The sequence below is a fragment of the Rattus norvegicus genome, chromosome 3, assembly GCF_021556685.1.
Source record: "Rattus norvegicus strain SHRSP/BbbUtx chromosome 3, alternate assembly SHRSP_T2T, whole genome shotgun sequence".
NCBI classification, from domain to species: Eukaryota; Metazoa; Chordata; class Mammalia; order Rodentia; family Muridae; genus Rattus; species Rattus norvegicus.
The window spans coordinates 88,054,033-88,079,266 of record NC_141536.1 but is presented as its reverse complement, the minus strand read 5'-3'; the positions used below and the strand labels follow the sequence as shown (position 1 = coordinate 88,079,266).

At 40.9% G+C, this 25,234-nt stretch overlaps 1 protein-coding gene and 1 long non-coding RNA gene across 3 annotated transcripts in view; one reads left to right on the top strand and one right to left on the bottom strand.

Annotated features, from left to right (window-relative positions):
- Window positions 1-836: 836 nt before the first annotated feature.
- LOC108350422 (uncharacterized) lies at window positions 837-6,661 on the bottom strand. Its single transcript, XR_015684517.1, has 3 exons — window positions 6,596-6,661; window positions 1,419-1,605; window positions 837-1,045 (listed from the first exon to the last, which is right to left on the bottom strand). It is a non-coding gene; the product is annotated as an uncharacterized LOC108350422 (long non-coding RNA).
- Trim44 (tripartite motif-containing 44) overlaps window positions 5,334-25,234 on the top strand; it is a 135,586-nt gene continuing 115,685 nt past the window's right edge. The window contains exons 1-2 of one of the 2 annotated variants that reach the window (XM_087653270.1): window positions 5,334-6,482; window positions 22,951-23,028. In XM_087653270.1, the coding sequence (XP_087509396.1) occupies window positions 5,814-6,482; window positions 22,951-23,028 (747 nt within the window). In that variant the 5' untranslated portion in view covers window positions 5,334-5,813. 2 annotated transcript variants of the gene reach the window in all.

Genomic DNA, 25,234 nt, shown 5'->3' with positions numbered 1-25,234 from the left:
TGGGCTTTGAAGTTCTTCTTGCTCTCTTTTTGAACTTCTGAAGGCCTTTCTGAAACTAATTGTGCTACATGATGGATCACGCTAGCCTTAACTCTCCGTACTTGAAGCAGTGGAAGAGGATACACGTTGCTATCCCAGCTGAGGTAGGGGTAGGGGTGGGGGAGTTGGGATTGGAGGGACCTAGCAAGAAGGAGCCAGAATCTCAGCTCAGTTACACTCGGGTTGGGTAACCTTTATGAAGTTGGTGTTGTTTTTTTGATGTGTGTGTGTGTGTGTGTGTGTGTGTGTAAAAACTGCAAATCTCTGATTACAGGTCAAAAGAATGAGATCTGAGCCCTATCTCCGGCCCTAGTTAGAGACATTGCTATTCTAAACTTCCTGGGAGGTTATTATTAGATAACTAAGTTTTGTGAAATTAATGTTTAGCAGCAGGCTTTCTGGTACTTATCATTGTTCCCTCCTGTAAAAATCAATCCAAGTGGACCTGTCAATCACTTGGATAGAAAACTCACACCACAGGAAAAGCAGTCTTTTCTAGAGACTTTAGAAACAGGCTAAAACCTGCCAAATTTTTAGATCAGCATAATGTTCTCCTTGGCTGTTGTCCAACAGTCACCCCTTAAGAGTGGGCATTGCTTACAAAGGTCCTCTTGGCCCCTGTCCACTCTCAGCCCCTGAGAAGGCTCTACCTATCTTCTACACTATGCTCTGTGTGTCTTGTCTGAAGTTTTTTAGAGGAGGTTCCCAGGACCAGAAAGTCATAGGGAGTCAAAGGGAGATCCTCAATGACAGAATGTTTAAAGGCTTAAGACTAATAGCCACATAATGACACACACTTGCTATTTAGAAATGTATCATTTATTTCTGAAACCCTCACATGCATTCACAAGAGTCACAGCTGCAGAATGCTCTGTCCTCCACATCTGCTGGCTGAGCACCTTAGCGATAGATACCTCACAGCTGCTGCTAGCCACAGGGAGAAGACAAGGCCAGTGCCAAGTGTGCTGAGTGGCCTGAAGATAGCTCAAAGTTCGAAGTAACTGTTCTGCAGCAATAGATCGTGAGTACAGATTTTATTCAGTGATGCTCTTCCGTAAGAAAACTCTAAAATTGGAAGGGCTTTAGGCTTGAGCACCAGGAAGAAGCAAGGAGATTTTGAGGTAAATATTAATTAGATTAAAAAAAAAAAAAAAGGAAACACAAAGAAGCTACTAGTGTAATTCTAATGGTCTTTGAGATAATGTTGAAGTTTGGCCCAATTCTTCCTCTCATCACCATGCTCCCAGAAATAAAACTCAGACTCAAAACACATTTACAAATACCTTGGCCATATAGCGAGGCTTTTTCTCTTATTGGCGCATAACTTAAATTATCCCATTTATTTTACCCTACTTCCTGCCATTTGGCTTATTTATTACCTGTGCTCAGTTACCGTGCTTCTGTCTGGTCACATTCGTCTGGGCGAATCTTCTGGTATTTGGCTCTATCCCAGAATTCTTTCTGCCTCCTGGATGTTCCACTTCCTATTTCTTGCCTAAGCCATAGGCCATCAATCGGATTTATTATTGACAGGTGCACATCCATATAGACACAAGGATATTCTCTCTACAAGACAGTTGTACGTGAGAAAATGTTATTGGGAACTAGAAGTGGCATTTGTTATACAGAGACAGGAGGTTAGTGGCACTGCCACCTACAGTGATGTGGAAAATAGAAACTGCGCCTAATCATTGGATGTTGTAGCCAACATCGTTTCCCAGAAGAGTGTTGAAGGTATTGCCTGATACCTTTTTAAATGTGAAAGGAAAGAGAAAATCCAAAGGAAGAATGCCTCAAAAAAGCGTCTAGTTTGAAAATCTCCAGCTAAAGGTGGCGGATAATGCTGAAATTAAAAAATGGCTTCCAGGGGTTGGGGATTTAGCTCAGTGGTAGAGTGCTTGCCTAGCAAGAGCAAGGCCCTGGGTTCGACTCAGCTCTGAAAAAAAAATGGCTTCTAGACAAAGACAATTCCAGGATGTTGCAAATACCAGTGATGGACTGAGAATATGGCTGTACAATCCTTTATTTAGAACTCAAAACTGCCCATCCCAAGGAATCGGAAAAATCATTCAGACAAAAATAGGACTTCAAAGATGCCCTGATATGCGCCTCGCAGCTTCAGCAGGGGGCCGCCTCTGAGGGGAAGGATTTGTTTTGAACAGATTTATAAGTATGACTTTTGTATAGCAGAATAAACTGAATTGTATTTATAGGAGACTTTTTAAAGTATCACCAACAGGGATGGAGAAAGTGTAACTTAAAGTGTCATATGGACTTGCTATAGTCTATTATTAGAAATCAAAGTGACAAAGTATACAGTTCCAAACATGTATTACTTTAAATGGAAAAGGAATTAAGAGTCCAACAGGTGAACTCATTAACTATAGAAAGTCCTTCCTACACAGCAATAGGCCTGAAAGCCCTAACCAATCAAACGCCAACACGTACATAACTGGGCTGAAGGGTCCTGACGGGTCTTCCCGTTCAGAGCTTCCTAACTTCCTTTTGAACAGATTATTTCAGCTATGCTGAGCCTATCCCACCAGTGTATCTGGATGTTAGGATGAACAGGAATTACACTTGAGAAGCTTATCTTAAAGCACACCCGGGGGCTTTACCCACATCTACAGTGGGTTTAGATGATCTGAGTCTGGAGTGATGATAGTTGGGTTGAGATTTCTATGGGAAAAAGTGAGAATATTTTACTTTTGGGAGATGCATAGATCATTGACGACCGAAAGGTAAACTTGGGTAGCCTTTAAGATGATGCCCAAAACTTAGATCTTTTGGTATTTATGCCCTTGATCAGTTTCTTCCAACACTTGATAGGACAACATTATCTCTGTGACCAACAATCTATGTTGGAAATAATGGTGTATAGCTTAGGTCATACAAGACATTATGTCTTCCACCATGTTCTCTCTTGCTTTGGGGAACTTCAGCTTACCAAGAGAATCAAACAGTCCTGTAAAAATTAGGTCCTCTCAATGGCCACAGGACATTTGCAGATTAGCCTTTAAGTGCCTAGAGTACCATGTCCTTGCTTATATTTCTAAGCCAGAGCCACACACAGTTAAGCACAGTTAAGCCACTCCTGGTTTCTTTACTCATGGAAACGAGGTGATAGCACTGAAGTCTGCTCTATCCAGGTTCTGCACTGTAAGGTGATTCCCAGGAAGTAATAGATTGGTATGTCTGCCGATCTCTAGACATTCACAGAGACTACGGCGCCCACAGTTGGATGCTTCTGCTTTCACTGGAGAGGAGTAGGGAATCTGATTACCTTACTGAATCTGCTAACCAGGTCACCAGACTTCATAAAGTCCCTTTTTAATATTTCATCTACTTCTCTAAGACGTTTTCCACAGAAGGATCAGAGGATTAGAATCACATATTGAACATCACAGCATTGTGTTTTGTTAAGTTAGAATTAAGAAGAACCAAAAATAATAATGATAACATGTTACTTCCTCTTACCAAAGACTCTGGGACCCATAAATGTGTTTTTTAGGGAGTGTAGCACTAGGTATTGACCCCCGGCCTCTGTGTGCTGGGTAAGTACTCTACCTCTGAGCTACAGTCTTTACAGTTTTCCTTAATCTTGTTTTGAGGCAGTGTCTTATTAAGTTGACCAGATTGGCTTCAAACATACAACTTTCCTGCTTCAGTCTTCCAAGTACCTGGAACGAACGATGTGTGCCACCATGCATAGTCAAAAATTCTTTTTAAGATGTATTTCCATTTGAAAAATTTTGTAACTACAATGCCATTGTGTTCCTTTAAAGCCTAAATAGTTTTATTCTCAGCCCAGATGGAAATAACCAAGCAACAAACACTGCTCACAGATGGAGTAATGTTGGAGTCTGGGTTGCCATTGGTCAATTTCTTTTTCCAGAATGGTGCCTCAATCCCTGTTTTGAGTGAAGACATAGAAGTCATTTTCTGAGAAATACATTGAAGGAAAACAGAAATGTGCACAGAATTGGAACAAAACAAATTATTTTTCCAGCATTCTATAGAACTGTTCTGAAGTTAAAAAGAAAAAGAACAAAACTCCTGTCTAAAAAATATATTTAATAAAAAACCGCACAGAGATTAAATATATATTAAGCGATATCAAGCATTATTTAAAATGTCTATTAATCTACATCCCTTGATGTTTTTGTGGCGATCTGGAAGTCCTAGCACTCTTATTTAAAGAAACCAGGTTACCCATCCCTTTCTCCTTTCCTCCCTCTGCCCCCACTAGCCTCAAAGATAAGATCTATGTAGCCCTGGCTGTCCTGGAACCCCTAAGTAGGAGGTACTAGCCTCGAAACCCGAGATCCACTTGTCTCTGCCTCCCAAGTGCTGGAAAGTGTGCATCATCTGCCCAGACATTTTCCATTTTGTAACCCACTTTTCCTCTGCCCCACTAGATCAAAATGTCCCCTCTCCTCTCTCAAATACAAGGAAATTTCTGTTACTGGAGAGACAACATAGAGGGCAGAGAAGGGGAATGCCTACATTACCAGCAGACTGCCAAAAATGTCTTACATTTAAGATACAAAATGACCTTCGAAGGGTCATTGTCAGCATTAACTACAAACTGTGCTAAAATTAATAAAGCTTAGTGATCACTTCAGTACAGACTACTTCATATTTAATCCACAAGTCCCCACGAAGGAGTTTTTTTAGTTTGTTTTTAAAATGGAAAAACAGAAAGGTGAATTAATTTGTCCATGATTACAAAACTAAGTGATGGCCTTAGGATTTGGAGACTCTAGTGGATTTTGAAAACACCACAAAAAGATCCAGCACGGTCTGGGGGCATTTTAACATCGCTTAATGTGTATTAGCTGCTTTCCTTTCTCTCGGAGTCAGTTCTCAATCTAGAGTGACAGGCTAGTGACTGGGAGTTGGAATATCACTTCAAAAATATGATCTCCTGCACCTCCATTCACCTGACACAGCTATCACCCAGAGATTTTGAATCCCTAGAAGGCTAGGATGCAAATAGACTTTGCAAACACACAAGGCGCAGTATTGCTTTGGATCGAAAACGTTGCCTGTTTGCTCAGCCAGACTGAGACCCCGGGATACTAGAAGAACCAAGACAGCCCTTTTGGGGGCCTTATGGAATCCCAGGAGGGCAGATGAGGTGTGATAAAGCACCTTGGTCCTTGGCCCCTGAAGAATCCTGGGGCTGTAATGGGGCGGGGACAGATTGTCTCTACAGTGACATAAGCCCGCAGGGACCTCAGGCTAGTGGTTTTCGGTCAGGTTGACACCTCCAGGGAGGGCGTGGGGGAGGCGGGGCCGGTCGCCTGCTCCCCGAGAAGAGACTGCGTTCCAGCTTCTCCTTCCGGGGGGATGCTCAGCCCCGCGGGAAAACGCAGAAAAGGGTCCTTGCCGCTTTAAGTGACTCAGGAAGTGAAAGGAGGCCGCTGACGGCGTGGGTAAAGTGGAACCGGGGCGGCGTGGGCCCGCGGCGGCCGCGATTTTGCCCGGCAACGGAGGCCGAGCAGTGCGGCGCAGGGGCCGACGGGGCGCGGGCTGCCGCGCCGGAAGTGGCGCGTGAGGGACGGGGCGCGGCGCGCAGCGGAGAGACTGAGTGGGCGCCAGGCCCAGCGCTGACGGCTGGCCGGGCCCTCAGGCCTCAGCAGCTGCAGACGCGGCGCAGCGGAGCGGGGCGGCTGGCCAGTCCCCGGGGAGGCGGGCCTGCGTGAGGAGGCCCCGCGGCGAAGGCGGAGAGTACGCAAGCTGCTAGGCCTCGGCCTCGTCCCTGCAGCCACATGGCCTCCGGAGTGGGCGCGGCCTGCGAGGAGCTGCCTCCCGACGGCACGTGTGACGAGTGTGAACCCGACGAGGCGCCCGGGGCGGAGGAGGTGTGCCGCGATTGCGGCTTCTGCTACTGCCGCCGCCACGCTGACGCGCACCGCCAGAAGTTCCTCAGCCACCGCCTGGCCGCGTACGTCCATGGCGCCCAGGCCTGGACTCCGCCAGCCAGCGGGGACGACGCGCTCCCCGAAGACGTCGAGGCCAAAGGGGAGGCCGAGGGGGAGGTAGAGAGCGAGGTCGGGGAAGAAGAGAGCGAGTCGGAGGTAGACAGTGAGTCGGAAGAAGAGAGCGAGACAGAGGAAGACAGTGAGGATGAGAGTGATGAGGAGAGTGAAGAAGACAGCGAGGAAGAGATGGAAGATGAGCAGGAAAGTGAGGCGGAGGAAGACAACCAAGAAGGAGAATCTGAGGCAGAAGGGGAAACTGAGGCAGAAAGCGAATTTGACCCCGAAATAGAGATGGAAGCGGAGAGAGTGGCCAAGAGGAAGTGTCCAGACCATGGGCTGGATTTGAGCACCTATTGCCAGGAAGATAGGCAGCTTATCTGTGTCCTGTGTCCAGTCATTGGGGCTCACCGGGGCCACCAGCTGTCCACGTTAGATGAAGCCTTCGAAGAGCTGAGAGTGAGTATTGGGCATTCAAACATGTCTAAAGGGAACAGGACCCCCAATTTCAGATAGCGTAGCTGTGACCACATTCATTTTCATGTAGTCGCCATGTTGGGAGCATTGCCTACCATTTTGGTTGAAATTGTCAAGTTGTCGGTTCTCATCTGTGAAAATACAAGTACACAGAAAAATCTTGGGTATAATTTCTGACAATTTGCAAAAACGTCTCCCTGGATCTCAGACCTTTTCTTGAGAATTATGACGCCATTTAGGCCAATTTCTACATCATCACCGATGTTAGGATAAATGTTTTGACTTAGGGCTCTTGCTATGGCAACTCTGCCCACCTGAAAACGTGAGACACCAGGATTTTTGATCAAACCCAAGTAGCTGCTCTCTGGTAGAAGACTGAAGATGATGGTACTGGTGTTTTGGTGCCTGGCTTGAGTTGCCTTAGATACCTTGTTTTTTTGAGACTTAGTAGGAAACAAGTGTAGCCGGAAAGCTAAATTGGTGAGGAGATGGAGGTTTTTATGTTAACTGGCTAGACTTGGATACAGCTTGGACCTGGTTTTGGTCAGCAGTAAACATTTAGTAAATATTGATTGTATTTGGGGTGCCTTTTATGTATACAGTGGACGGCTACATTGATAACATTTTTGTGTTCATTAGGTAATGAGTGTTGGTAAACGTCTTAATATTGCTTATTATGTTTCCCTATGCAGTTTTACAAATGCTGGCCTCAAAATAACTACTATTTTGAAAATGAAAATGCTCCATATTAATATTTTCCTTATTCCTACCTTTATTATGTGAAGTACACATTCAGAACTGCACAAAATATAGAGTTTAACAAATAACCACAAAGTGATTACTCATGAGACCTCCACCCAGATCAGAAATCATTATTAGTACTTATTACTAATTATTATTAGTATTACTACTATTATTAGTAATATTGACACTTCATAACTTTCCAGTTATAACTGTGTCTTGGTAACCATTTTCCTGACTTTTGGGCTAACAATTTATTTGGTTACCTTCGTGTTTACAGCATTTGTATGCATTCTAAACGTGAATTGACATTATGGTTTTACGTTACTGACATGCAGTGTTTTGAGTTTGGTTTTTTTTTTTTTTTTTTTTTTTTTTTGGTTCTTTTTTCGGAGCTGGGGACCGAACCCAGGCCAGGGCCTTGCGCTTCCTAGGTAAGCGCTCTACCACTGAGCTAAATCCCCAGCCCCAAGTTTGGGTTTTTAAGACATTTGTGAAGTCATTCATTGACTGGCAGCAGTTTACTTTCCACTGGTGTATTGAATTCCATTTTATGGATATGCCAGAAATCACTGTGTACATGAACTCTAACTTGTTTCCAGCTTTCTGGAATGTTTTGCTTTTATAAACAGTTACTTAGTGAGGTGGCTCACGCCTGTAATTCCAGCATTCCAGAGGTGAATGCAGTAGGATCAGAGTTCAGGGTCAACCTCAGTTCTCTAGTGAGTTTGAAGCTAGCCTATTATGTGAGATTACTGTCTCTATGGCACACCCCCTCAAAAAGTAATGCTGGTATTCTTGGTCATGCCTCCTGATATCCATTTTCTATATTTAACTGGAAATAGTACCAAATGTTACCATCTGCTTTCCAAGTGGTTGTTCTAGTTTCATGATTATAAAGACACTTCTTGTCCTGATATTCACCACCACTTAGTATTAATACTTTTAATCTTTCTCAATGTGTTAATTATGTAACATGATGTATTGTGGTTTTAACTTCATTCCTTTGGTTTCTAACTATCTTTTGTATTTCCTCTTTTGTAAAGTACCATTAGGTCAAAAGAGCAGACTCAAGTTATCTCCTTTTTTCTCACTAACTTACAGGAGTGTATATGTATACACATATACATGTGTGTATGTATGTAGGTAGATACTGTTTCTTTAGTGTTTATATGTATTTTTAGTATCTTCTGTTTGATGGATTTTCTTTTCCTTTTCTAATATATTAATAGTACCCATGAAACACTGGCTGCTACACAGATTAGTAAGTATATTTATCAGAAGTGGATAAAGCTGAAGATAAAGGGGAATGGCTTGGTATCTAGTCAGAACCTTCCTTATGTGGATCAGTGGAAAGATTCTTCAAGCCTTGGGAGTTTGTTTCAGCCTCAACTTGAGAATTTTTTGTTGTTCAGTCTGGGATGGTAGCTTATTTTCATCTATTTCTTCCTGTTGGCTGCTTGAATATCTTTAACTTGGGCTAAACTGTTGGGTGAGGAATGAGCAGTGATACTCATAGGCCTTTCCGAAGCGAAGGCAAAGTCTAGTCAAAGAACAAAGCTGTATAGTTCTGGTGTGTGGGGTGGAGATGAGAAATCGTATGAGAAATGCAAAAACCTGGCCCAGGGGAGGCAGATACTCATTGGCGGACAGACAGACAACAGTGGGAAAATAAAACTTATTTTTATTGAAATATAGTTTTGCTTTGTGTGTGTGTGTGTGTGTGTGTGTGTGTGTGTGTGTGTTTGAATATTTAGAGGACCTCTGTGAAGAGTTGTTTCTTGGCCTTAGAGTTACAGACTGACACAATGTGTGAATTTAGAGAAAGAAAGTGGTTTTAGCCTGAGGCATGACCAGGAATGGTGTATTGAGAAAGTGGTATTTGAAACATGCTTTGAAAGAGGGGAAGCATTTAATAGGTAGGTACGATGTTACATAAACCTTCTCTATCATGCCATAGCAACAATCTGTATTCATTTATTGTCTCACAAAGTATTGGGTTTTATGTCAGTGTCAGGTCTATTCTCTCTGTGCTATAAACTCTAAGTTTAGTAGTATGTATTAGTTATCATTGTATTCCTAGCACCTAACAGAAGGCTTATCAGATAATAAACACACATGGAATATTGGTTAATATATGCTATGAAGTATAATAATTTTATCTATTTCCAAGGTATTGCTGAAGAAGTGATAAGGAGATTGTGTTGTAGTGTATCAATATCTATATTGGGACTAAGTTCAACTATATGTAAAGTAATGGGATAACTTTAGCAGCAGTTCATGTGGCATGGATGTGTATTTCTCCTTGGTGTAAGTGAAGTCTAGATGTAGGTAGGTGGGGGTTAGAGAAAGCTTGGCACTTGCCAGCTCCTCTCTGATATCTTTGTTACAAACTGAGATGGCCTCTGAAGGTCTAGCCAGCAGTTCTAACTTCTAAGATAACAGACATAGAAGTGAAAGACACACCCCTCTATTATCTCTCCAGAAGTATGTATTCTGACTTCGGTTTCATGAGGCAGAACTTAATCCCATGGTTTATCTAGTTGCAAGAGAGGATGGGAAATGATTTCTCCAAGCTATAATATGACAAGCTTAAAAGGTGACACTCTGTTATTAAGGAGGAATGGTAGGATGAATAGTGAAGTCTTTGTCCTGCTTATCTTTACAGTCCTAGCTGTGTCATGTTGGCTAATTCAGTCAGCTTCTCTGAGTCTTGGTTACTTCTAACATGAGCATGGTGTGTGCCCCTGTGACCTGGCAAGACTTGGAATCTTTATAAGTCCCGATAGGGTATAAGTGCAGATTTGACTCAGTACTCACTTAGAGTAGTAAGTGAAAAAAAAAATCACAATTTTCACTGCAAAGAGAATAAGAGTTTATATCAGAGCCAAGTATGTGTGACTATTGTTCAGGAACACAGGTTCAGGTCACCCTATTCAGGTTACCTTATCCCAACATAGTAATAGGTCTATGAAGTATAGTAACAGAACAAAGAAGACATAGATAAAAGTGTCTTAAAAATCCATTGATGGGAACATCAGAGAACAGGTTACAGCAAAGTGGAGACATTTCCGATATAGACCTCAGGTGCTTTTTGGTAAGATTCTTACCCTTTGGATTTGTAGAAATTAGAGTTTGTACATTCCAAAAATCTTGTCTGATAGTTAAAAGGGTGTTAGTTTAAACATAGAGATGGGCGAATAAATAGCTATTTAAGGCACTAAAGATAGTAAAATAATTTGGTTTCAGAATAGCAACATTCGAGTTCTCCATCATCTCAGAAGTTCTGATGAGAAGTTCTTTTTTTTCTTTTTTTCTTTTTTTTTATTAACTTGAGTATTTCTTATTTACATTTCGAATGTTATTCCCTTTCCCAGTTTCCGGGCCAACATCCCCCTAACCCCTCCCCCTTCCCTTCTATATGGGTGTTCCCCTCCCCATCCTCCCCCCATTACCGCCCTCCCTGCAACAATTACATTCACTTGGGGTTCAGTCTTGGCAGGACCAAGGGCTTCCCCTTCCACTGGTGCTCTTACTAGGCCATTCATTGCTACCTATGAGGTTGGAGCCCAGGGTCAGTCCATGTATAGTCTTTGGGTAGTGGCTTAGTCCCTGGAAGCTCTGGTTGGTTGGCATTGTTGTTCATATGGGGTCTCGAACCCCCCCTTCAAGCTCTTTTAGTCCTTTCTCTGATTCCTTCAATGGGGGTCCCGTTCTCAGTTCAGTGGTTTGCTGCTGGCATTCGCCTATGTATTTGCTGTATTCTGTCTGTGTCTCTCAGGAGAGATCTACATCTGGTTCCTGTTGGCCTGCACTTCTTTGCTTCTGATGAGAAGTTCTAATCAGCCTTGTGGGATATAACAGAGTTGGGGGTTTTTAGTGTTGTTGTTTGGCTATTTGTTTGTTTCATTTCACAGTAGTAAGTAAAAAGAAGAATTTGAATTCAGTTCTGACACTAGAATGTATATTTTTCCTATTGCTTTTATTCTGTGTGGATTTGCAGTTAGAAATCACTTATGATTTCTACATTTCACAGAAACATTTTTCCTGTTTATTGGGTACTTCTTGTATAAATAAATACTTTCAAACTATTTTCTCATCCCTCTGATTTTCTATTCTGCAAAACAAGTGGCTTTCTTTGTTTTCTTTCTCTTCAGCAGTTTTTTAGTTTATTATCTGATATTTAATTGTTACTGTGTATTCACTTAGTAACAATTACAATGGCAACAAAAATGTGTGGAGAACTGTCTGTGACCTATGGTCTGTACTGTAAACTTCAAACACGCTTGTCATTTAACTTAAATCCACAATTTTATGAGAAATTATTAAGCTGTATTTATGTTATTTGAAATTGTGTTAGTTGAAGAAAATTTTTTTTCTTTTGATTTCATCCATTCAACATGTATTTATTGAAATTCTTAAATTTTCTGGGTAAAAGTTTATGCTGAAATATTTTAGCTGTCAATTTATGTTTATTTCTTTATTTTTGACTTTTTAAAACTGGGTCTTTTATGTAGTCCTTGCATGTCTGGTACTTGATAATGTAGTCTAGCCTCATACTTGAGACATCTCCTGTCTCAGGCCTCCAAGTTCTGAGATTGATTATAGGTGTGTGCCCCATGCATGCTCAGTTTCACTGTCCGTTTAAATGTGTAGGAGGAAGCACACTTTTCCAAACCTTTTTTAGGGAATTCCTGAGCCATCAGCTAAGAGAACCTCTCATGTACCTGAGTGAGTCAGATTTTCACCAGAAAGAGAGAAAAAAGAGAGTTTGCTTCCAACTAGTCACTGAAACTAAAATGCCAATTGACAGAAGATAGCACAAGTAAATTATGGAATAATCATTATTAAATATTATAAATTACCATGAAAGTGAATAAACCAGAGCTATAAATAAATCTCAAAACAATGTTTGAAAAGCAGGCAACTGGTAGAAAATATGTATTGAATAGTTACAGTTATATTTTAAAATTCTAGAAAAAATAATTTATATGTGGAATATTTTTTGGCAGTAGGGACCTAACAATAAGTAATTCTAAGTCCCTGATGTCACTGCTTACATTCTATGAACAAAACTAACACTATGAACACTAAACAAAGTTAAGTAATAATATTTTAAATAATGCTCAATTTCATGATAAATAGAGAGGGAGACAAAGAGCAGGTAGGATGAGAAGAGAGGAAGGCTGTTGAGTCTGAATAGGACTTACCTTGAAACAGGTATATAGAAACTACTTTTGCTAAACAGTATTGACTCCTCACATGGGCTGACAGACATCCAAAAGCAAGACAGAAGCCTGGCATCTGCCTTCATTCTGTGCTATGACTGAAGGAGAGAAATAAGTTCTTGTCCTTAACCTTTCTTCTTAAGTCATCTTGACTTTTAAGAAGAGCAAAACCTGAAAGGACAGACCACCTTTTAGATGAAGATCAAAATTCATGAGGGCCAGGTTGCCTTAGCTGTTAACAAACTGATGGTTTAACAAATTACAGACTACATGCAGGACCTGAGCTGAGAAATTAATAATGGGCAGGACCACACCTTAACTAGGATTGCTTAATTAAATCTAAAGTTCACTTCAATACCCTTAAGACAGATTCAGGGTCAACTTAGGACTTTTGGTGGTTATGCACCTCTCCAGTAACTGCCCACTGGAAAAAGAAGCTTCTCTGACCAAAACTGATGATAACACTAACCTATGAACATAAGCACAAACATTTATAAAACAGGTTGATGGGCACATCATGTCCATTTAGCTACATGTCGATGCTGATGCTGTAACTTCTCCACAAGGGCCCATGATCTCCCTGGCCATGGGTGTTAGTCAGGTTTCAGTACCAGATATGAATTTGCTCTTGTGAATACAGTCCAAACAAAAAGGAGTTGATTACCTCTAAAAAAGTTTTGCCATTCATTGTTGCACTAGTGTGCACATTACTGCCTGGACCTTCACAGGATCCATAGCTGGGTAAAACTGTTAATGACATCTCTCCTGCAGCAGCCTGCGTGGAACCTTCTGGCACTGTGAAAGCCAGTCAGCATGGAGGAAACTTTCAGCTCAGCTCCTATTTGATTTCTCTCTATATCCTGCAACCAAAATATCTGGTATCTTCAGTTAGATGGTCTTAACATAAAGTCATGGGAGTCTTATCATTTTTACATTCTCTGGGGCTTCCCTGATTGGTAACTCAAAGGAAAATAGCCCATCTCTCCAACTGGAATTTTCATTTAGTATTTAAATTTTCATTGATGGTTTCTGGGTGCACTCACTGAGTCCTCTTTTCAAACTTAAAAAACAATTTTTTTTATATGTTTAAGCTGTTGTACATTAGTGTGTGTTGAACATATTTCCCCTCACAGTCTTCCTTTTCCCAACCCTTGTCTTCTCTTTGGTCCCCTTCACATTACTTCTGCTTTCAAGGCACAGGTACATACATGTACACATACATCTAAGAACCACAAGTAAGAGAACACATGCTATTTAGCATTTTGCCATTGTCTTAATTGGCTTAATATGAGTATCTCCAGTTGTTGCCATTGCCATAATTTCATTCTTTTTTTGAAAATATTTTCATTGTGTGTTTGTGTATATCATACTCTGCCATTCCTATGTTGATTCCACAAATTAGTTGTTGTGAATGGTGTTGCATTAAACATCTACCTCTGTATCTTTTGTCCCTCTTGAGAGAGGCCTAGCTGTCCACAAACTAGCCTCAGATTGGCCTCCCAACTCAAGAGTTTCTCCCGCCTCTGCTGGTATGAAAGGTGTGTGCCATCACCACCTGGATTTTTGTTTGCTTTTTATTATTTGTGTTTTGAGACTTGGTCTTGCTATGTATCCCTGACTGGGCTACACAGTTACTGTGTAAACTAGGCTGGCCTTGAACTCACAGTTGATCCGCCTCCGCCTCCGCCTCCGCCTCCGCCTCCGCCTCCGCCTCCGCCTCCGCCTCCGCCTCCGCCTCCGCCTCCGCCTCCGCCTCCGCCTCCGCCTCCGCCTCCGCCTCCGCCTCCGCCTCCGCCTCCGCCTCCGCCTCCGCCTCCGCCTCCGCCTCCGCCTCTCTCTCCTAAGTGCTGGGATTAAAGATGTGCATCACCACACCTGTCTCCACTGTCACCTGCCTCCTGTATCTTTATCTTGATGTGTGTTTGCTGTGTTTTCCTGTAGGTTCCTGAGGAAAGCTCCTAGAGCCTAAGAGCCTCAGAATTTCAGATTTTAAATTAAAGTCTTTGATTTATTACCATTTGATTTTGTCCAGGAAAAAAAAAGTACCAATCTAATTTCTTCTACATGTGGTTGCCCCAATTTCCAAGGACCATTTTCCTGGTGTGTATTTGATAGCTTTGTCAAAAATTAGGGGACCATAGCTGTGTGGTTTCTGGGTCCTGTGTTCTTTTCTATTGGTCTACATTTCTGTTTTGTACAGTACCATAAAGTTTTATCACTGTGATTCTGTAATATAAGCCACGATTAAATATTGTGATCATTCTAGCATTGATTTTTTTTTTCCTGTTTGGATTATTTTGGCTATTTGGGCTCTTGTCCATAACGTTTTTCTGCTTGTGAACAATGCCATTGAAATTCTGATGTAGGTTGTTAAATATGTAGACTACTTTTGGTGATGTCATTATTTCAACAATATTAATTCTGTATCTTTGAGCATGGGAAGTCTTTCCATTATCTAGAGTCTTCAGAGTTTTGTTTTGTTTTTTCTTTTTAATGTCTTTAGGTTTTTATTTTAGAGGTCTTTTAATTCTATGTTTTGATTTAAGCTCAAGATTTTGTTTTTAAGCTATTATAAATGGGATAGTTTTCTTAACTTGTCCATGGAAAAGTTTGTTCTTGGTACATAATTTTCTTTTATCTTTATATCCTATTTCTTTGCTGAAGGTACTTAAGTCTGAAAATGTTCTTGTAGAGTTTTAAGTCTCTTAAGTATATGGTTATATCATCTGCAAATAAAAATATTTGCAGGTCTGACTTTTCCTTAACTATTTGTATCCTCTTTCCCCCTTTTTTCTTTTCATATTTTGAGCCAAGTTTACATCCCAAGGGATAACCAACTTTATCATGATATGTGATGATCTTAGCATTTTCTTGAATTTGGTTCTCAGGTATTTTGTTGAGAACTTTTGCATCTTTAGTCTGTTGCTGTTGTTGTCTTGTCTTAATTTTGATATCAGAGTAATACTGGCTTCAAAAGGCAAAGCAAAAAGGTATAAAAAAATAGGAATGAAAAGTTAGAGCAGTCTCTTCCTGGGCCCCAATAATTGAAGACTGACATTTTGTTCTTGAGTTAGGGAAGGTATATTGAACCTGAAAACTTTTGCTTGTCAGATGATTTAATCTGGTGCTGAGCCTGAACTCTACAAGAGTCTCACTCTTCATTTTGGTAGCTTCCTTTTGCATATCAAAAGCTTCTGCTGTCCACATGTAGCTTTGTATTTTAATGGCTGGGCATGCTTTTTTCTTTGTGGAGACTTCCCAGACTCTGTCCCCTAGGGTGGTTAATGTTCTGTCTGGGATAGATTTGGAGGATGTATGTCTCCAAGTGTATTGGGGGTGAGGGGTGGCAAAACAGTCTTGAGATTTGTACAGGACCTGTCTTTGTCCTTTCAAAACCTAGAAAGTATTAACTGCCCCACTGGCGGTGCCAAGTGGTTCTTTGTTCAGAGTACTTGCCTCTACAGCAAAGTATGGCCGATTGGTGGCTCTAGCTGTCTGATCTGCTTGCTAACCTCAGTTTCAGGAATACCAGACCTCATAATTAGTCTCAGTTGATGATGTCTGCTGGAAAGCAGGGCTCCTTTTCCCAGTGGGCATCAATCATTTCACTGAGCCTCTTGCCTCTATGCCTCTGCTTTTTTAGTGTCCTGTTCTCTCCCACTCTGGGCTTTGGTAGTTGAGTTCTAGCTCCCTGACTTGTAACTGTTTCCTTTTCTCAGGCCTCCAGGGTAGCTCAGTTTGAAATAGTAGCTTTCTCCCACTACTAGGTGTCTAGGCACTGCTCTCCTAGAATCTGTCAGAGTAATCACCATCTCTCCAAAGCTTACAATTTAGCTGTGGGCTTGTCTGATGGCTAGGGCTGCTGGTCCCATTTTCTCAGCCCTGCTGGCTTATCTCTTAGGTGAGGCTCTGCTTCCCCTCCTCCTGCTGAGGAGCTTTGTTTTGGGCTGAGGTTGTGTTTGGCTTCACTCACTTTCTCTGAACTTTCCTGCTCTATCACTAAATTTGAAATTTTGAGATTCTTCCTCTCTCTTTTTGAAATAGAGTATTTTTTCTTATGCTAACTCTTTTTTTAAAAACATTTTATTTATTTATTATATATTATGATTACACTGTCGCTATCTTCAGACACACCAGAAGAGGGCATCAGACTCATTTCAGATGGCTGTGAGCCACCATGTGGTTTCTGGGATTTGAACTCAGGACCTTGGGAAGAGCAGTCGGTGCTCCTAACCACTGAGCCATCTCTCCAGCCCCTTATGCTAACTCTTAAGAGAAACCACCTCTCGAAATCTACACAAGAACAGTGGATAAAGATCCTCTCATTCCTACTGGTTCATGAATTTACTGCAAAAAAATAACAGCAATAAGACAAGATGTAAGGAAGAAAAGCCAGGGCCCCTAATTCTAATGCCTTCCTTATTAGTTTGCCTAAATTTAAATACTAGGGCCTATTTTTTAAATATATATGTAATTATATATTTATATAATATATACTTACATATTTATATGTTTATTGCCCATAGCAAATATATATTATATGAATTATTTTGCAACTTTAAAAGAAATCTCATAGTCATAAATCAAGATTTATATAGATCTACTCTATTATCATATTCCATAGTTTTTAATTCCATAGTTTCTTATCCATTCACTACTGTATGCTTATGGTATCTAGTTTTTCACTATTGAAAATATTAAAAATAATTTGGTGTGTGCCCCTTTGACATATCTTTTCTTAAGAGGAAAATGACAGTGTACCTGATAGACATGTGGTTTCAGAGTAGCATTTCCATGTTATAGATCCAAAAGCAAATGATGTATGTATGGAATTTCCCCAAAGCCACTTAGTACTGTTACCAGATTAAAACATTCTTTTTATCCTGATGGGTAAGAAATAATACATAATTATTAATAGCATCTTTTGTGTCTTCTCATGTATTTGTCAGTCATTTCACATTTCCTATTCATATCTTCCATTCTAGTTTTTGGGAGCTCACTTGGCTTTTTTGTACTGATTTATAGAAATTCCTTAAACATTTTCATATATTGTTGCTATTAATTCCTTCATGCATTTTATAAATCTTTAATTCCATCTTTCTGTTCCTGGTTTGCCCCTGATTGGTTCTGTGATTTGGGATGCATGATTTAATTTCCACAACACTCTTATACACTGTGAAGTGTGAACACACTACCTCTGGTTATTGTTTTACTGTGAACTGCTAGTGAAAGGGTGTTCAAGCCCTTTGGGTTCCTCATTGGATTTTCACCAGCTATTTTTCATAGTTATGACATGAGAATACATCACTTTTAAGGCTATTGAGGAATACCAGAGAAAGAGTATCTGGAAGTGTTTTGGAGCTTTGACTGTGAAGTGGGAGTCATTTTGTCCTTTAGTTTTACTGTGGTTTGTCCCTATGCACTGACTTTTGTGAGCATTGGTCAGATTCTGAGCTTTAGGTGTCACAGCATAGCACTTATTTATTTTGCACTTTTGATGGAGGAAAAAGTGCATAAAGCAAAGTATGCTCACACTGGCCAGTGTCTTGGAATGTGTTCTGGGATGCAGCCATAATACATTCTCTTCTCCTGCCATGTTACTTGGTTCAAGATGACATGGTAGAATCTCTTCATTTATGGGACTAGATATATTGTGGCCATGGAAACTGAGAAGGTGTTTGCATGGGTTGAACACCTATGCATAAGACTCCATAAAGTATAGGAAGGAATAGGTGTGGGGAATACAGGCTGTGGATGGGGTGAACTTGTACCAGGATCTTCCTTTTGTAGTTTTGCATCAATTCTAAAACTTGTTAGAGACAGATCTGCCCTGAGAGACTTTCATTTTCATTTTTATTTGGGGGTGGCTGTATTAGGGAAGCTTTTCTTCATTCTCGTTTTGAGGCTGAACATAGCAGGCTCAATAGAAAGCCCAATGACTGCTTGAGAATAACTGAGTTGGCTGGAAATGTAGAAATGGGGTTTCCTGAAGGGAGGCTCTCTCAGTTACTGCTCTGTGTCTCCTGTGGGTCAGTGATGCTTTTGGTGCTTTGTGGGCAGGAGGAAGGATTCTGATGGTTAAATGCATTTTTAGGAAAAGACAAAGGATTTCCTCATCTCTATACTAGCAAGGCACAGCTGTCTTCAGTCTGTGGGCTGCTGAGGGATTTCTTCGTTCTTTGTTTTCTGAAGGTATTTAAGACATGGTTTGGTGCATTCCTTTTTTTTCTACAGCCAGGGGCAAAGTCATAATCCATTAGTGTTCTTGCTGAATAGCTTAAAATGGGTGCTGGCAGCTGAAGTAAGAGAGTGAGAGTGAGAGAGTGAGAGAGTGAGAGAGTGAGAGAGAGAGAGAGAGAGAGAGAGTGTGTGTGTGTGTGTGTGTGTGTGTGTGTGTGTGTGTGTATTTTGGGGGTTAGGAAAAGCTTTCCAGGGACAAGTTGTCCTGCTTGTTCAGCCAATGAGAATAGGTTAGAGGAATGATATCACCAGACAGGCTTTTTTTGTCTGATCATCTTATAAAAAGCAGGATTGTATCTGGCAACTTAACCTTTTTTTAGCTACTAAGGTTTCACCCTTCCTGGTATATGACTTCTAGATTCCTGTTCCCAACTGTCAGTTGTAAGACTATAGAGATTAAAAGCTTAAATGAGTGGAGAAGCTGTTTTAAAAAATAAAAATTACTAAACTTTAGAACCATGGCTAGAATGGAAATGTGATCTGAGTTGTGTTTAAAGAGCACATCTAAGGCAAATGCTGGGCATGGTCCTATGATCCTAGACTTGTAGTCTTGGGAGGGGAAGGAGTTTAGCAGGAGAAGACAGCCTTGAGTGTATTTTAATTTATGGAATGGACTCATACAAAGTGTTTCCTGTTGGGGAGGAATTGAATTGCTTTGTAGATTTGGAGATGGTCCTATGATTGCTCTTGGCTGATTTTGAGTAAGTGATTTTTGTAGTATGTTTATCCTTGCACTCCTTAATTGACCCTTCTCCCTTAAAAAATGACAATAATTGTCTTTATGCTTGTTTCCTTACTGCACAGTAAGTGGTCTTGTCCTAGCTCATAGAATGTTTGAGATAAGAAAATAAATTAGTTCTTGTGACTTTAGATTTTGCTACTTCCATGAATTACAACAAGAACATTTTTCTTAAGATTTTATGTTCAGTTATTAATTTCTTTCAGTGGACATTTTACACCTTTGTTTTAAACACTACCTTGTATGTCCTAAAATTTTTAGAGAATATTTGTAGGCATGCATGCCACAATGCATGTGTGAAGGTCAGAGAACAATTTGTGAAATCAGTTCTCTCCTTCCACCTTTATGTGGGCTCCAGGGATTGAGCTCGAGTCATTGGGCTTGAAAGCATTAGCTGCAGTGCCTTACCTGCTGAGCCATTATTCTGGCCCTGGTAAAGCAGCACCTTCTTGAAGCAGGGTATAAGAGATACAAACATTAAAAGTTAGGAACTTTTAATAAAGAAAACAAACAAAAATAATAATTAAATTCATAGTTCATGGGGCTGGGGATTTAGCTCAGTGGTAGAGCGCTTACCTAGGAAGCGCAAGGCCCTGGGTTCGGTCCCCAGCTCCGAAAAAAAGAACCAAAAAAAAAAAAAATTCATAGTTCATTCTTTTTATCTAGTACTAGGTCCTGTTCTAACTATCCTGGCATATATGAACACAATTATCTCTCTCAGCTGTATGCAACTTGTACTATTATGGTTAGCTTCATTTTTTTTTCTTTTTTTTTTTTTTACATTTTTTTTTTTTATTAACTTGAGTATTTCTTATATACATTTCGAGTGTTATTCCCTTTCCCGGTATCCGGGCAAACATCCCCCTCCCCCCTCCCCTTCCTTATGGGTGTTCCCCTCCCAACCCTCCCCCCATTGCCGCCCTCCCCCCACCAGTCTAGTTCACTGGGGGTTCAGTCTTAGCAGGACCCAGGGCTTCCCCTTCCACTGGTGCTCTTACTAGGATATTCATTGCTACCTATGAGGTCAGAGTCCAGGGTCAGTCCATGTATAGTCTTTAGGTAGTGGCTTAGTCCCTGGAAGCTCTGGTTGCTTGGCATTGTTGTACATATGGGGTCTCGAGCCCCTTCAAGCTCTTCCAGTTCTTTCTCTGACTCCTTCAACGGGGTCCTATTCTCAGTTCAGTGGTTTGCTGCTGGCATTCGCCTCTGTATTTGCTGTATTCTGGCTGTGTCTCTCAGGAGCGATCTACATCCGGCTCCTGTCGGTCTGCACTTCTTTGCTTGATCCATCTTGTCTAATTGGGTGGCTGTATATGTATGGGCCACATGTGGGGCAGGCTCTGAATGGGTGTTCCTTCAGTCTCTGTTTTAATCTTTGCCTCTCTCTTCCGTGCCAAGGGTATTCTTGTTCCCCTTTTAAAGAAGGAGTGAAGCATTCACATTTTGATCATCCGTCTTGAGTTTCATTTGTTCTAGGCATCTAGGGTAATTCAAGCATTTGGGCTAATAGCCACTTATCAATGAGTGCATACCATGTATGTCTTTCTGTGATTGGGTTAGCTCACTCAGGATGATATTTTCCAGTTCCAACCATTTGCCTACGAATTTCATAAACTCGTTGTTTTTGATAGCTGAGTAATATTCCATTGCGTAGATGTACCAATTTTCTGTATCCATTCCTCTGTTGAAGGGCATCTGGGTTCTTTCCAGCTTCTGGCTATTATAAATAAGGCTGCGATGAACATAGTGGAGCACGTGTCTTTTTTATATGTTGGGGCATCTTTTGGGTATATGCCCAAGAGAGGTATAGCTGGATCCTCAGGCAGTTCAATGTCCAATTTTCTGAGGATCCTCCAGACTGATTTCCAGAATGGTTTTACCAGTCTGCAATCCCACCAACAATGGAGGAGTGTTCCTCTTTCTCCACATCCTCGCCAGCATCTGCTGTCACCTGAGGTTAGCTTCATTTTATAGACAGAAATAGAGGTGCAGCAGGCAAGATAGACTTGCCTAATCTCATACAGCTGGTGAGAGAGTTGGCATTTGAAGCCATACGGTAAAGGTCTACATTCTGTGCTGACCTTTACAGTGCGCACTAGCCACGTGTCACATGACACTTCATATTACAGGAAATGTGTCTAGTCAGGTTAAATGTGGCTGTAAGAATAAGAACTGGATTTTGAAGACCTAGTTGGAGATGGGTAGGAAGCATAAGCATTCTCTCCCTCCTCTCCTCCCTCCTTCCATCTCCACCCACCTTGAGGGCTGTGTGTGTGTGTGTGTGTGTGTGTGTGTGTGTGTGTGTGTAAGGGGGGAGGTAATATATTTATTTGAAAAGAAAGAATTCCCAAGAGAAGCACACAAAGGTCAGAGACTTAATAGTTAAGACCTCATATTGAAATTATATGTTGTTGATATTTTAGACAATGATTTAAACAAAATCTATTAAAGGTGGCTTACTTTCTTATTATAGCTACTCTAAAATTTAAGATTACATAGAGGCTTGCCTCTATGGGAGCTTCCATTACATTTTTGTTGGATTGCACTCTCAAACTTAACATTCATAGAGGCTTGCCTCTGTGGGGGCTCACATTACATTTTTATTGGTTTGCACTATAAATGACAGACAGGTGTCATTTTGAAACACTGTGTGCTGTACACTCTGCTAATAATTCTGCAAACATTTCAAATAAGCCTCATTTTACCCTCATCTGCCTATTTACTCATATTACCCTTGTATATTATCCCTGTTTTGTAGGCAAGAGAGAATTTGAGAAATTCAATAATTTGTCCTAGGTTAGTCAACTAATTAGTGACAACTTCAAAACCATATGTCTGACACAAAAACTTGTTTTCTTAACTTGAGTACAGTAATTCGACTTGAATTTAAACCTGAGCTGTTTTAATAAGTATATATAACATGCATACTTCTGTATCAGATACATAAAGTTTCAAAATAAAAATCAGTAGTCCATAAGATAGAAATTCTTTTGCAGGGCCTTGACATAACTGAATCTGAGATGAAGCAGTGAAATCATCTAGTGCACATTGTGTTTTTTTAACTTTCCCTCCCTCCCCTGCCTCTTCCCTCCCTCCCTCCCTCCCTCCCTCCCTCCCTCCCTCCCTCCCTCCCTCCCTCTGTCTTCCCTTCCTCTCTCCCTTCCTTCCTTTCATAGACTAACTGGCTAGCTTGGAACTCACTATGTAATCTAGTCTGATTTTAAACTCTCGGAGATCCTCCTGGGTGCTAGGATTAAAGGTACCGTGCTACCACACCCAGCTACAAAATGTGCTTAATTTTCATCCCAACTATTGTGCTTTGCCTCTCCTTGTCCATGGAGAAGGGGAATGGGACTGCATGCCTTCCTTAATTGTTTAGTCCTCTTATCTGATAAGAAGACAGTTTTACTTTCTGTGTCACTATCCTCTCTGTTCTCTGAAATACTGTGTTTGAGAGCTCGATGATATGCTGCCTAGTAACTCTGACTGTTTTTTCTCCTAGAGCAAAGATTCTGGTGGACTGAAGGCAGCTATGATAGAGTTGGTGGAAAGGTTAAAGTTCAAGAGCTCAGATCCTAAAGTAAGTATTGTTTTGGAATTAACTGGGTATTGGTACCTCAAGCATTTGTTCTCCTTGGTCTAAGACCAGGGGGTGTTAATGATTCTCTATCTGTACTTTCTGTTTAGAATAAACCTCTCCATCACAAGCAGTGTTCTAATATGCCTGGGGGAAAGTTATCTACTTTCTTTCTCTTTCTCCATTTTATGATTTATAACACATAATCATTAATACTTATTTCTGAATTACAGAGAAATGGATTTTTAATCTTTCCTTACGAGACCTTTGAGACGCCTGTCCTCTGTGTCCCTTAGATCTAGCCAAAGGTATCTGAGATACCAATCAACATAATTATTGGCCCTGGACGCCCAGCCAGTTGGTACTGATATACTTTGTCTTTCCCTGACTTACAGGAGGCCCCTGGGTATGTCTTTATCTTCATTACCTGGAGTCTGATCTAGGAAATGATTTGAGCATCCTCGAGTTTTTGTAAGATTTGGGAAACTGGAAAATTGATATTCTGGGAGATGCCAAACCGGAATGGGGGTGAGGGTGGAGGTGGCAGGCTGGGAGCTGAATGTGCAGGAGGGATTATGACTCGTAGATTCACTTCTCTTCTCACCCAGACACTTACCTTACAGTACCACTACCTGGTATTGGGACCAGCTGGCTATGTTGGAAACTCAGAGCCTTTCACTGTTAAATAGGGAAAGGAACATGCTTTTATTTTTATGTCTCTCCTTTTTCTTTTTCTTTTTTTCTCACAAATTCTTTAATAGGAGTATCTAAGAAGCTAGGTCCTGTGATTAAATATATGACAAGATTTTAATCATTTTAAATGTGTGTTTCAGAGGCATTAAGTTCATTTACAGTACTACATAGCCATCACCACTGTCCACCTCTGGCATGTTTTCATTGTCTCAAACTAAAACTTTGTCCCTATTAGATAGAACTCTTCGATTCTCCCTCTCTCCCCATATTTTTGATTGCTACAAACTCCCGGGAAGTTGTTCCTTATCCCAGATTAATTTGCTTTATTTTAAGCACAGTGAGGCTTAAAGGAATAGAGTTATTTGCTCCAAATCTGGAATATTGTGGAGGTGAAAGTCAGATAATTGTACCTTTACTCTTGTCTTCAATTCACACTGCAGACCAAGTATCAGTCTATCTCGTGCTCTTAGTCATGTTTTCTAAGCTGCAGCACTGATGATGCAGAGCCATTGACAGCAATGGGCTCTTTGAAAGGTAACTGCAGCCATTAGTAGTCTGCTTTCAGATGATGCTGAAAGTACTGACCTTAGTGCTGGCTCCTCTCCTTCTGAATAAGTTAGTGTCTAGACAGAAAACAAAAACAAAAACCCCAAAAAACAAAAAAAAGTTGCATAACTTTTCTTTTTTATGTATATGAGTACACAGTAGCTATCTTCAGAGGGCATCAGATCCCATTACAGATGGCTGTGAGCCACCATGTGGTTGCTGGGAATTGAACTCAGGACCTCTGGAAGAGCAGTCAGTGCTCTTAACCACTGAGCCATCTCTTCAATCCCATTGTGTAACTTTTAACCACTCTTCTACTAGGATTCCTAGTATAAGTAATTTTTCCATTGATAAAGCGGAACCAATTAAGTACTAAAGATAATTGAAAAACACTTTGAGAAGTTTCTTTGGTTTTGTGGGTTATAGCTGTGCTACAAGAAACCAAGCTATATTTTCTGTCTCTGCCATACCTGTATGTTTGTGATTAGCAAAGTGAAGAGAGAGTGATGTTATAGGTGAAGAGCTTTGGCCTCCATTATGAATACAGACAGTACCTTTTTTAGAAACTTGGCAGGGATGAGAAGAATCTAACAAAGGGTACCCTAATGCATCAGTTCTCAACCTGTGGGTTACAGCCCCCTTGGGGGTCAAATGACTCTTTCACTGGGGTTGCATATTAGATATTTACAATTTTTTTCTTTTTCTTTTTTTTTTTTTTTGGAGCTGGGGACCGAACCCAGGGCCTTGTGCTTGCTAGGTAAGCGCTCTACCACTGAGCTAAATCCCCAACCCCGATATTTACAATTTATAATAGCAGCAAAATTACAGCTATGGAGTAGTAGTGGAAATAATCTTGTGGTTAGGGGTCACCACAGCATGAAGAACTGGGCTAAAGGGTTACAGCATTAGGAGGGTTGAGGACCACTGCTTTAATGTAAGCTAAAAGATGATCGTAAGGGCCTGACTTCTT